Source organism: Tetrao urogallus, assembly GCF_951394365.1.
Source record: "Tetrao urogallus genome assembly, chromosome: 7".
Classification (NCBI taxonomy): Eukaryota; Metazoa; Chordata; class Aves; order Galliformes; family Phasianidae; genus Tetrao; species Tetrao urogallus.
In genome coordinates, this window is record NC_136820.1 from 41,746,538 (window position 1) to 41,758,894 (window position 12,357).

At 37.4% G+C, this 12,357-nt stretch overlaps 1 protein-coding gene across 8 annotated transcripts in view; it reads right to left on the reverse strand.

The window, feature by feature from the left end:
* The window catches only part of ZMYND11 (zinc finger MYND-type containing 11), a gene marked incomplete at both ends in the record, with an annotated part of 58,992 nt that extends 53,815 nt beyond the window's left edge, over positions 1 to 5,177 (reverse strand). For all 8 annotated transcript variants that reach the window (XM_079537981.1, XM_079537982.1, XM_079537980.1 and 5 more), the window contains one exon: positions 5,062 to 5,177. In XM_079537981.1, coding sequence (XP_079394107.1) covers positions 5,062 to 5,177 — 116 coding nt within the window. The remainder of the gene's footprint in view (positions 1 to 5,061) is intronic.
* Positions 5,178 to 12,357: the final 7,180 nt, after the last annotated feature.

The window sequence follows — 12,357 nt, forward strand, 5'->3', positions numbered from 1 at the left end:
AACCATTCCAAGACTGGCCCCTTCAGTCCAGGGCACTCCAGCACTGGTCCAGCATGCTATGTGACCTCAGATGCCTTCACGCCATGCCTGGTGGCAAACTAAACAAGCCTCCAGCTTCAAGTTTCAAGAATAGCATGGCTGTGGGCTGTGATATTTTTGGCTCTTAGAACTGAAGAACCACACACACATAGAAAATAAACAAAGAATACGTCAGGGCCAAAGAAACACTCCGTGAGCCAACAGCAATGCAGCGTGGTCACAGTATATCTGCTCCAGAGGTGCCAGGTCATACCCTGTCACAGCACACAAATACAGTACAGGTAGAGCCTTTATTGGAGACACGGAAAGTAGCCAATCAACTAAATAAATCATATATTACACCAAAGGAAGAGGAAAAAAACCACAAGAAAGAAAGGATGAGAGAACAGAACTATGCTTTGTTTCTTCACATTACTGGTTTAGAAACCAGGATTGTCTGTTTACAATGACAAAAGCATGAAAGCTGCCAAAATAGTGGTTCCAGAGCATCATATTTGGCAACTGGGTATTTTGAAAGCATCACCTTAATAGATAATGAACTCTGAGCTAATCATAAAGATCATGAAATGTTCATAAAGTGGTAGTTAGGAAATCCAATTCCTCGACAGAGAAAGAATAAAAAATTAATAGTTAATTAAATTTTAGGAGTCCAATTATCTGGAAGGGAATGATGAAGAAAGCACTTTAAAAGGCAGTGGAAGCCTGGAGTAGCCAAAGAAAGAGAACTTTAAAAACATGTCCGTACAGAAATACTTACTAGACTGCTATGCAACAGAATATCAATAATTTATCCTACTTATTTAAAGATGTATGCCTTTTTTTTTTCCCAGTGTATTTTAATGCATTTTATTCCATAGAATCAATTTTTGCGGTTATCTCAAATCCAAAACAGATGGAAGATAATGAGGAAGAACTGAGAAAGTCAAAGCATAATTATAATTTTTAACACACTTTTAGGATGAGCAATTTGTCAAGCTGCACTCCTGACAGAATTCATGATATACAGAAAGCTTACGGCATAGTTAATCCCAATCATAATCATCTAAATAATAGACATATTAAGGTTAAATTACCTCAACATCAGGCCTAGACAGTCAAATAGATAAATACCTTTTAGAAATATCATTTTGTTAGTAAGTAATTTGGTAGTTTAGAAATGCCAGACATATCTCTGTTGCTAGACTTTTCAAATGATTATAATTGAATGACTCAAGAAATACTAGGACAAAATAAGAAGAGAATATTTTTTCTACATATTATTAAAAATAACCAGTACCATCGCCTTCAAATGAGCTTTACCCTTAAATAAAAATGCATTGAACACACTGGAGCCTAGGTACTGACTGAGGAATTTACTTATATATACATACAAAATTATCTTCCAAAGGCAGTTTGCTCTTCAAGTATTGACTCCTTTAAATTTACCGCATCTATTTCTTGTTGCTATTGGCTTTCAGTCCTTCATTTAGTTTTCAAGCTACTCCATTCAATGGGAAGTAACTTCCCAAGTAAAATGCATCTCCACATGTAGTCACTAAAATTGAGGAATTCCTTTCATTTAATAATTTGGTGACGGTTTTGGAGACAAACCTGTGCAGTGTAGTCTCTTCCCTCTCAATGCTTTTATTTAAGTATTTATCTAATGCTCCAATTATTAGTCTCTTTTTTTTTTTTTTCTATTTCTCTGCATACATTTTTAATTCCTTCATAAATAGATGCCTTTTTGTGTTTCTTACACAACCAGTGAATTTTCCAGTATAATTGCCAAAAATCCAGTAAGCTTAACAGCTAATTGCTTCAAGTCTCCTGCTCATATTTGCAAAATTTTCAAAAGAAAATTCTCCTCAATATAAGTTTTCAATCACATTCTAATCATGCGTTTTTCCATTCTTGCTTTTCCTCTTCATCAAATTTAAGAGCAAAGTACACTTGATTTAGTCTGCTTTTAATTAAAGGCCCTCTTTCCCTACAGGTTTTTCTGACAATATCAGAAGTACTCTCTAGTGCTCTCGGCTCCTCCTACACTGTCCTCCTGCAATTATGTTCTCTACAGAAAATGTGTGGCCACTTTTATTCTTTTTTTTTGCATACTTCCAATTATCAGTATCTTATAAAAATATTTATTTCCCCAGATATTTTTTTGACAATTACATATCAAGTGTAAAAGTTACATACTACGTTATTGTAGTGTGTTATATAAGTTAATCTTTTTATATACTGACTTAAAATAGTTCATTATCTACAAACTATACATCCTCTGGTAATATAAAAATATTATCAACATTTCCACCCTCAATGTAAGAAGTAAACACTCCCTGACATGCGCAATGGCTACTAGCAAGCACCAGAAGGCTAAGCAAACCAAGTAAATGAAATAAACTGTGAATATCAAAGGGACAGAACCATGCTGAGCTTCCAGTTAGAGAAAAAGGCCCACTAATAGATATATTTAAAAGTAGTGAACCATCTCATGAAGAAATCAGCAATACAGATTGTGCTCTAACGGTGTTTGACATAACAAGTCACAAAACACAGAGGACAACCTGTCTCTTGCAACAAATGAACGCCCAGACAAAAAGCAAATAAAAAAACACTCAAATCATAAATCATCTGTTTAACTTTTCAATCAGTATGTGACACGGTAGGACAACTGCTGTTTACCTCAAACAAGTATTCCCCCCTTTCCCCACCCCCAGAAAAAATCTTGTCTTTTTTTTTCTGTATCCTTACTGAGGGATAGGACACTTCCATAAATTCCATCATTGTTACTCCTTGCAAATACTTTTAATGTATTTAATTTTTTTAATACTTTTAAAAAAATACTTTCAATCCCAAGGCTTGAAGTAACAACACTTCCAAAATTATCTTAATACAAATATAAGAATCTCCCTCCTATAGCTATAACACGATTGAAGTACAACCAATATCTTCTGACCACAGTTTTTATCTTACTATTCATACATACACCTATGTACCTAGGCACAGATAAATTGCAATTTTATTTGACTAAATGATCCTTCAGCCCAGAAGAAGACAAGTTTTTTTCAGTTTTCATCAGAAGAGATATTCTGACCCCCCTCTGATTTCAGAAGCTTACTTTGAGTATTATATGACACGCATGCTCATTTACTAAGCATTCTGTGTGTCTCCATCTAGGCACAGTACTGGAAAGCAACTCAAAGATTTCTGTCTTTTCATTCCTTGTCAAATATTATCTCCTTGAAAATATCATACAACTGAAACTAGATAACACCTGTCACTGAAGTGCAAGCAGAGCATTTACAATGTCCTAGCACTTTTCAGATTACTCCTTACTGTTAACTCAGTGTATCAAAGAGACAACAAACTATTCCGAGCTTTTCAATGATCCTCTAAACTTCTATAATATTCATTTGTCTCAAAGAACTACGGCTGCTCGCATCTCTGTTTAGTCACTTGAGGTATCTTTCTTCTGATTAGAGATGAGTCATACAATCTGGATCTAGACTTTTAAAATAAATCAAACAATCCTTTAGTTACTAAGAGCAGTACCTAATTACTTGTTTTCTCAACCTTGTTTGTAGTGATGGGAAATGTCTTCTCTAACTTCACCTAGCTAAATGTTATTCTCACCATCCTAAAATAAGCATCTCTTATAAGAGTGGGATGAATCCCCCACTAGACATGCTCATCTCTTTTTAATACGGAAAAAAAGAGCATAAATAGCCACCAAACTCAGCTACTACACGCCCTGCAGCTAGTTACCCGAAACATTCAAATGGAAAGTGTATAGCATTAGTTTACCTACTTATCTCCTTAGAGATAAGATACTAATACATAATGCTTTATGGCATTCTGAAATTCAAGTGCAAGCTCAAAAACAAAAATGAAATTCTTAAAATACAAGCTCCCGTTTCAAGCCTGCTTAGAATTGTCATTTGGAAGGTGTTTTTTGGCTTAATGGTGCATTTATTTTAGTTATAAAAGCCAAGTACACACTTGGGACATCATCTTTTTCTTTTCTCCTGTATATTGTTCACTATGTTTGCACAACCTGAGTTGTTACACTTCTACTTATTAAGCCAATTTTGCTGTTCGCTTCCATCCTAGAGATTTCAAACTTTGTCAGTGGACTATGCTACAGTGATCTTCACTTCATCAGTCACCTGCACTGTTTATAACTCTGCCCTTTGTGGTATCTGCCCTCTCTATCAGCTCACACTGGTTCTGGCAACTGAAGAGATGCCAACTGGTTAGTTTTGCTCCTTTAAATTATTCATATTGATTACTTGGCAAATGTGATGTGCACGCTGGCCTTGAAATGCAGACAAAGCAAAGAGGCACAAAACCTCTCTCAGTTTTTATTACTGTGGCTAGTGCAAGTTATTCTAAAAGCTATTTTAATATTTTAGACGTTTCAAACAGTGCAAGCTCAACAGAATAAACAATATTTATATTTCTCTGTGTATACAGAGCCTAATACATCTTGAAGAATATTTTAATACTAACAACAGTATTAGTCATAGGTGTGATCCTCTCATGTCTTCTTTAATAGCATCCTATGCTCGTCTCAGCAAATATGGCTCAGGCAACCAAGGAGATTGATTTCAGACTCATCTTTTTATCTGTTTTCCAGAAAAAAAAAATGATCCAATGACTTAGAGCCTTTCCTTAAGGAATTAGATAATTTACACATTTTACAGCCATTTTCTCTAAACTTTTAAACCTACTTCTTCTCTTTTGGCCAAGCTAGCAAGTAAGATCAACTCTAACACAATCAACCCAGTTCAAGTACTATAAAGACTGAATATTTCCTACAAATGCTTATATCAAGCAAACACAAAATGAGTAAAATCTCAACTCAGTAGATTAAATCTCACTATAGGACCTTCAGGTACTCAATTAAAATTAGGTAATTAGTAACTCAGCAGTTGATACAGCTTTTTCACAGTCACTCATAATGTTTAACGTCTCTGTTTCCCAGAGCTTTTCATATCATCAGCCTTCCCCCTCATCAAGATTACTTTGGAATGGATCACTTACTTTGTGATACGGTCAATGTTAGCAATTTGCTTCTGATTCCGGATTATTTCTATTGCTGCCCAAAGATGCTGGATCGCCTTTGTATCTGCCTGTCGTCTCTTCGTTAAGCGTGCCATGACCTGTTTACTTGGTCAGCTGCAACCAATAAATTAAAAATATATATATTAATGAACTATGAAATAGAATACACGATCCTCTCGCAATAAGTAAAATTACACAAAAAATCTGTTAAAAATTCTGTTAACCTCTAGCAATCCAATCTGTATACAGCATCATGTCTTCTTCTGCTTAAAGAGCAACAAAACCCAAAAATATGTAGCACACACCACATCACAGAAAGACAAAAGGCAACCAGCAAAAACTATCAAATCAATAACAAATAATCCAATATAAAATGGGCTATGAAAAGACACTCAGGTCACATCTCAGTTCCGTAACATTTGGTAAAAAGCAGAAGTCACCCTAACCTGAAGTTCACAAATTTCCCCATTTCCCAAAACTCCTAAAAAGGGTGAACTTAAAACCACCCTTTGTAAGAATGAATTCTGACATATTGAAAAAGCTGTGGCCACTGTTCAGATTACAATACAGTTCTCAGATTTTTATTTTAAGATTTTTATCACCCAAAACAATTTTAAGAAAATCTATTATACACACAGAAACTAGAAATACATTTTCAGGAATGATAAATATTAAGAAAAAAATACTTTGGAGCAATTCCATTTTTTATAACAGCCTAAAACCCAACAGGACCAAAGTGCTTCTGATGGCATTTAACCATCTAACCAACCCTGAATGGGAACATAATGAGCATCTGGCTTTGTTTACAAATTTTCCAAAAGCTCAAGGCAACGAGTACAGATAAGCCATAAATCGCCTACAGCTCTACTACAGGCAACGGAATCTCTTTTTAAAAGCTTAACAATGCATTTTGATCACTAAATAACTTTCTTCCAGTGCCACCACTTTCTGAATGACAAAAAACCAAACTGATTTATCACTGTTACCAAAATCTATAATTTATTTGAGAGCTCTGTCCTCAAAATGAACTGTGTGATGCATGTGGATACTTGACATTAGCAGAATATTAACCCTGTTAACCTAAAACAAGACAAAAAATGGAAAATTAAGACACCATCTGTGCAATGTTAACGATGGAAATGTAAGTATTTAAAATTTCCCTCCTCTAAAAATTCACAAAAACTGAACAGATCTGAGTTTCCTATCAGTTGTGGAAATGTAATTTTCAAGTCCATAGGACCAACATGGACACGTCTAAAATTACTGTCAACCTCCAGTTCTGTTGTTAGCTCAGCAACGCTCACACATTCTACAGGTGTAACAAAATAAAGTACAACACACTATTTTGGGGGGAATAAATGCAGTATTATGTAATTCATTTCAAAAAAAAAAAAAAAAAAAAGAAGAACAAGAAAAAAGGTTGATGTGAAGTGAAGTGATATGTGTATGTCCAGTTGCAATTGTGCATGAGGCACCTCTCTCTCCTGGAGGCACCAGGGAAGAGCTGAAGTGCACAGGGCTCTTGCAGACACGGAGTGATCCCACCGGCCCGACACTTCCACTTCAGAAATCTTTTCCCGCTGGGATTTAAGGCAAGGGCAATGGGATGCATCCCCCAGAAAAGAAAGGCCAGGAATATATTTTTGAGGGAACGATAAAAGAAAATATGACAGAAATGCAGCCAAGAATGACAGCTAGTAGATAGCATCACCTAAGAATGATTCAGACAAAGTCTCTGTTGGGAATAGTAGGAAAAAATCCTGCATCCCTGTGAGCTACTCTGCATTCACATTACAGAATATGAAGACATTACAAGTAAGAAAATCCTCCTTATTTGTAAGAGAAGCATACGATTAACTGTAGAATTTAATTCTTAAGGAAAACAGATCTGTAAAATACAAAACAGGATTTGACACTAACAATAAAAAGGACAGTCCTACTATCTCAAAGGAAACATAAAACTTCTTGTTTAAAGCAGAATTAATTAAAAGTGAAACCATTCCTTATATTCCATCCATCCCCTAAGAATCTGCTTTAAAAGTTGGTAGCCAGGATGGCAAACAGGCCAGCCACTGAGCTCGTACAGCATCACAGCCACGTGTGAGAATCAAAGAGGCAACATCCTTCTCAAACAGTGTGAAACAACAGCCCAGTTGACACTCTATTTCGTAACAAATAAGTAGTGCCTTTTACTCCAACCATTTTTGAAGCCACCATTATTTGGTAGCCTGGCACAGGCAACCCGTGTGAGTGCAGCACTGAGTACTGCCCAGAGGCAGAATGCAAGGAGGAGGCTTTTCTCTCACACCCCTGCAACACACCAGGCTGGGCCCCAACCTCCATGCAGCCTCATGTCAGAGCAAGGCCTGGCCTGTGAGGCCAGGGAACTAGCTCCCACTTGTATGTTCTGGGAGAAGAAACCCATGCCCAAGAGAGAAGGAAAGGATCAATGTAGTTAAGGTTTCTGAGGGTTGCAGAGCTGCACCAAAGATGGCTGAAAGGGGGGAAAAAGATGCACTGCAGAGGCCCTATAAGCTCCTTTTGAAGACACTCTATCTTCAGAAAACATACGAGAGCTGCTGTGAAGGTAATGCCTCCTATGTGATGATGTTGGCCCATGATGTCACAAGATGCATTTTGGTGCAGTGGCAGTAGAGGTTGAAGCTTCCCACCAATATCCCATTACATGTTGCTGCTGTGTGACAGATGGCAGCAGAGGGGCAGTCTGACAGAATGGCGTCTGACATGGAAGTGCTATGAAGCAAAGGTTAGGAATTGAATTCCTCCATGTGGAAAAAATCGTACCCACTGATACTATCAACATTTGGTGAATGTTTCTGGAGACCAAAGAGCAGGTGTGAGCACAGTGAGGTGGTGGGTGGTGGCTTTCGGCAGTGGATCATATCCACAGGTACAGACATTGACGAGCGTGCAGGCTCTCATTCATTGCTGGTTAAAATACACAGCTCATAGTGGTGCTTATGTTGAAAAACAGTGCTTTGTACCTGAGAATTTGCTCTTTCAGATAGTGTATCTGTTGTTGTTTTCATGGGAAAAAAAAAAAAAAGGAGTCTAGTTTCAGAGTGAGCTACGAACACATTTCATTTATATAGCTCTGCTTTACTATTTACAGGCACTGTGAAACACAGAGTTGACATTCCACTACTGAAATAATGGTTCTTACAGAACACGCTTACAAAAATATCACATAAACTTGTTATTTTTTTCCAAAAAATCCTGACTACATTAACATTATTTTCATCTTTGGACTGCATAGTATAAAACAAATATAAAAAGCCTCTTGCATTAAAGAAAAGTTGAATAGATCACGGAATATTTCTTCCTATTCTTTGCACTGTCACTCTTCCCCCAAGGTAAAACTAACCACAACAATATTCTCCCTGCAATTCTGAAAATATTTAAGCAGCTTTCTACATTATTACAAAGCCTGAGAAATAACCTGTCAGACTGCTGTTTAGAACTACTTCCAAGCAACAGAAAAGGCTCCCAGGGCTCCAACATACACAACTGCTTCATACAAATGACTTGAACTTTAATGGGAGACACATCAGATTCTTAAATCTATATTTATCACCACTGATTACTTGTTTACAAGAGGGTGCACACATGCACACAAGAGAGCAAGTATACATTTCCAGTGCATGATTGTGTTCAAGTCTGTGCCTTAGAGCTCAAGTACTGAAAGAGGCTGATTCATCCATGCAATGCTTTAAAGCAGTTTGAACTCCAATGATGCTCTGAAACTATAAAAATGAAATGTATATTTACAAAGAAATTCTTGAAGAGATTTCTTATCCTCACCTTTTGTTACAGCATTTCTTTCGATACTGTTGAAAGAAAAACTAAAAGCTGAAGTAAACATTAATTTTCCAGCAGTGTTTTGAGAGCCAATGGTTTTTTAGCAAGGGAGTTCCCTGTCCATATGTAAATGTGTTTTATACCACTTCTGTAATGTTCTGCTAACAAGCTTGCAGTAGCACAGTTTCATAGAAGAAAGCTGAAAAACAAAAGATTGCTAAAAATCTAACAATTGATATCAGCAGGATGTTTCTCAAGTTTTGCAGGCATTCCTGGGATCTGGTGATTATAAGGATTCTCTCTATAAAAGTTTGGTGTGCCTGACATGCCAGCTCACATGCTTAGATCACACACACACTCACAACAGTGCCCGAAGCAAATCATTTATCTTCTCCATTTTCAACTCCCCTGCTGTTTCTCAGTGTAATCTGAGTAAGCTTTTACTATCTTTCAATTCCCATTTTAATGTGCTATTTCAAAAAGTACACCTCTTAATTGTACACAACTTTCCTTAAGAGCTAACTATTACACGTTTCTTACTAATCAAGGGTGAGCAGGCAGGCTCAGCAAACTGCTGTTTATCTTGTAGTACACACAGCACTGGTTATCTTCTCAAGCTGTGCAAAGCCCCTAGCAAAATATGCACTGCCATGCAGTGGCAATGTTAGAGCAGTGGCAAACCAGACTTACTGTCAAAACAGCAGTGCTCCAAGTCGTTAGACATGCACTCGGCCAAATCAAATGCTCTACAGCTGTCTGTTGCAGTTGTGATGGATATGAAAACCTGCACTGCAAGTGAAAACAAAATAAACAAAAATCACCTTGCAAATCAAGCGATTTAGCCTAAGGAACCTCCTTGACCTGCAGCTTGTGTCCAATTTAGCAGATACTGCTGGACTCTACATTTAGCTGGAAACTTCCTACAGAGAGAAACAACAGAAAGGTAGGTAGATCTTAAGCTTTAAGCTTTAAGATCTACTATCACCCAAGCAAAATGTGACGCCACTGAAAATTTTGACTAATGAATTGGACTTTGCACTGAAGCAGACGGCGCTGCAGTTGGGTGCTGCTGCTCTGATGGGAGCTGCTAATTAGGAGCTGACAAGTAGTAGCTTGTTAAATCTCCTGCTTGTAGCTCACAGCAAGCAAGGCTACCTGTGGCGTTCATCCCCTTCAGCGCAAAGCCAAACAGGTTAAACTTCATCCCTGCTATGAGCTACCATTTGGCTAAGATTTGGTATGCAGATAATTGCAATGGAAAGACAGTTTAAGGAGTTGATCCTTGCCACTGCTCAGCTGCTAGTTTCTGCCTTACAGCATGGCATCCCTGGAGCTTGCTATTATTTCATCCACACTACACAGTGAAAAAAAACTTTAGGCGTTACAGGAGGAAGAAGCTAGACTCAATCCTAGGTTTTTGTGGCTTTCCTGCTGTGAGACTGGCTGAGTTTGGGCGGTTATGAAACCTAGATGCAAACTTAACTACATATGCACTTTATAATGTGATGGACTCTAGTGTTTCTTAAAGGCTAACTTTTTATAGTAAGTATAAAACCATATGTATCAGTGGTACAAGTAGTTCCAAATGTTTAGTGCTTTGTTCTTGCATTAAATAGGAGTTTCATCTTAAAGTCCAGATCACGAATTTGGAAGCTGATATAGAGTTGGGGGTCACTGGACTTTATACAGATCTCTGTTGTGCTCTGAAGTTCTACAGTTTTACAGTTTACAATTAAAATACATCTTTCATCACCAGTTTAGTAGGAGGGTAAACATTTCAGTCTTTCCCTCCTAGAACAACTGAGAGCAAAAGTTCATTTTTATTGTATTTCAATATAATTCACTGAGGCTAAGGCATATGATACTTGAATTCTTAAGCTCAGACATTCTGAATCATCAGTGTTCAAATAGTTGAACTCTCTTTTGAAACCAAATGTGGACTTTCTTGTTTACTTAACTCACCCTGCTAAAGGGAACTTGACACAAATGTTGAAGCAGTGAGGCCTCCATCCCACAAAGAGAACTTCTAAGAAAGTACAAGAGCAAGTCAGTGTAAACAGAGTATAACAAAACCTGGGGTGAAGCAGCAACAGCTGTTCAAAAAGAGTAATAATCATGCACTCCAACTAAAGGCTGTCAAAGTCATTTTGTTAGTTACCTAATACAAATATATGAACAGGACTAAGATGTAATCCTGCACTGTATTATCCCTCTAGACAACTCCAGCCTGGAATTTTACACACAATAGTGAAGGCTGTCCTAAAAACTGGAAGGAAACGACCCTTTGTTCTCACCTGGCAGAATTCACTGAATAGAAATTTATCTAGCAATATAAGTTTGAACAAGTGAAGAACACAACTGCCAAAGAAAGCAAAGTATTCAAAGCAAAGAGCTCAGGTTCTTACTAGCAATACAGCTATCAACTTTCAGTTGTGCATAGGTAAGCTGAAGCACGTTATATATTTTCTTCTAAATATTTGTCTCAATACAATTTTCATGTGCCCTGGTTCCATGTTTGTCTTTTAAAATAAACAGTATTGTGCTTTAAGTTTCAGATTTTTTCTATGTATTAAACACATGGTGAGTGATCATTCTTTTTACAGCTGGTAACAGAAATAACAGTTAAACCAGACTATCAAAACAAGAACAATGCAAATCATTGTTTGCACAAAAAAATACCACCACTGAAAATGAACATACTGTTAGTGCACTCAGCAAACTCCTGAATCAATGCAATTTAAGCTAAAAACCAGCATAGTGTGGCAACTTTCTCATGAAGGTAAGCTTTAGCTGCTGTAGTAACAAAGCCCCTGATTTCCAAGATGAGGATACTTGTACCAGTTGTACACTTAAAGGCTGCTCTCCAGAAGACTGCTCATCTTTCTTCACAGAAGTTTTCTATTCAAAAGACAATTGCATCCAACTAACTTCCTCTAGTTATCTATTACCTAGATAATAGATGGTTCATAAAAGGTGATGACGTTTCTTGTCCAGTGTCACGCTTGAAAAATAATGAGTATGCTTCAAACTTACTTTGGGAGTAACCAAAATTAACATGTTCTACCACAGACAAAGAGCAAGAAGTGGGTCAGTTACAAAAGCTCAGGTGACACACATGGTGACAGGGTGTGAGCCCACACAGCATGCTAATATGGGCTTTCTGCAGTCTCACTACACCCACTATCCCATTCTTCATTTTTCAAAGCAGTCTAGGACTAAAACAGGGAAAACTGCTCCTGAAGAACCCATAGAAAGAGTTAACAATGAGCAGAGCTACTTCCCTGCATACAAGCCCTTGGTAAATAGATACTTCCTGTCCACTCGCCTGGCTGTAGCCAGCAGAGATGATTAATGCAGCTATGCATCCTGACAGGCTCTAACATTCACTTGGCTGTAAAACGGGGAAAATCATGGCCAAAGAAGGCTGATGTTGAGGGCTAGAACTTTCTTCTGGAT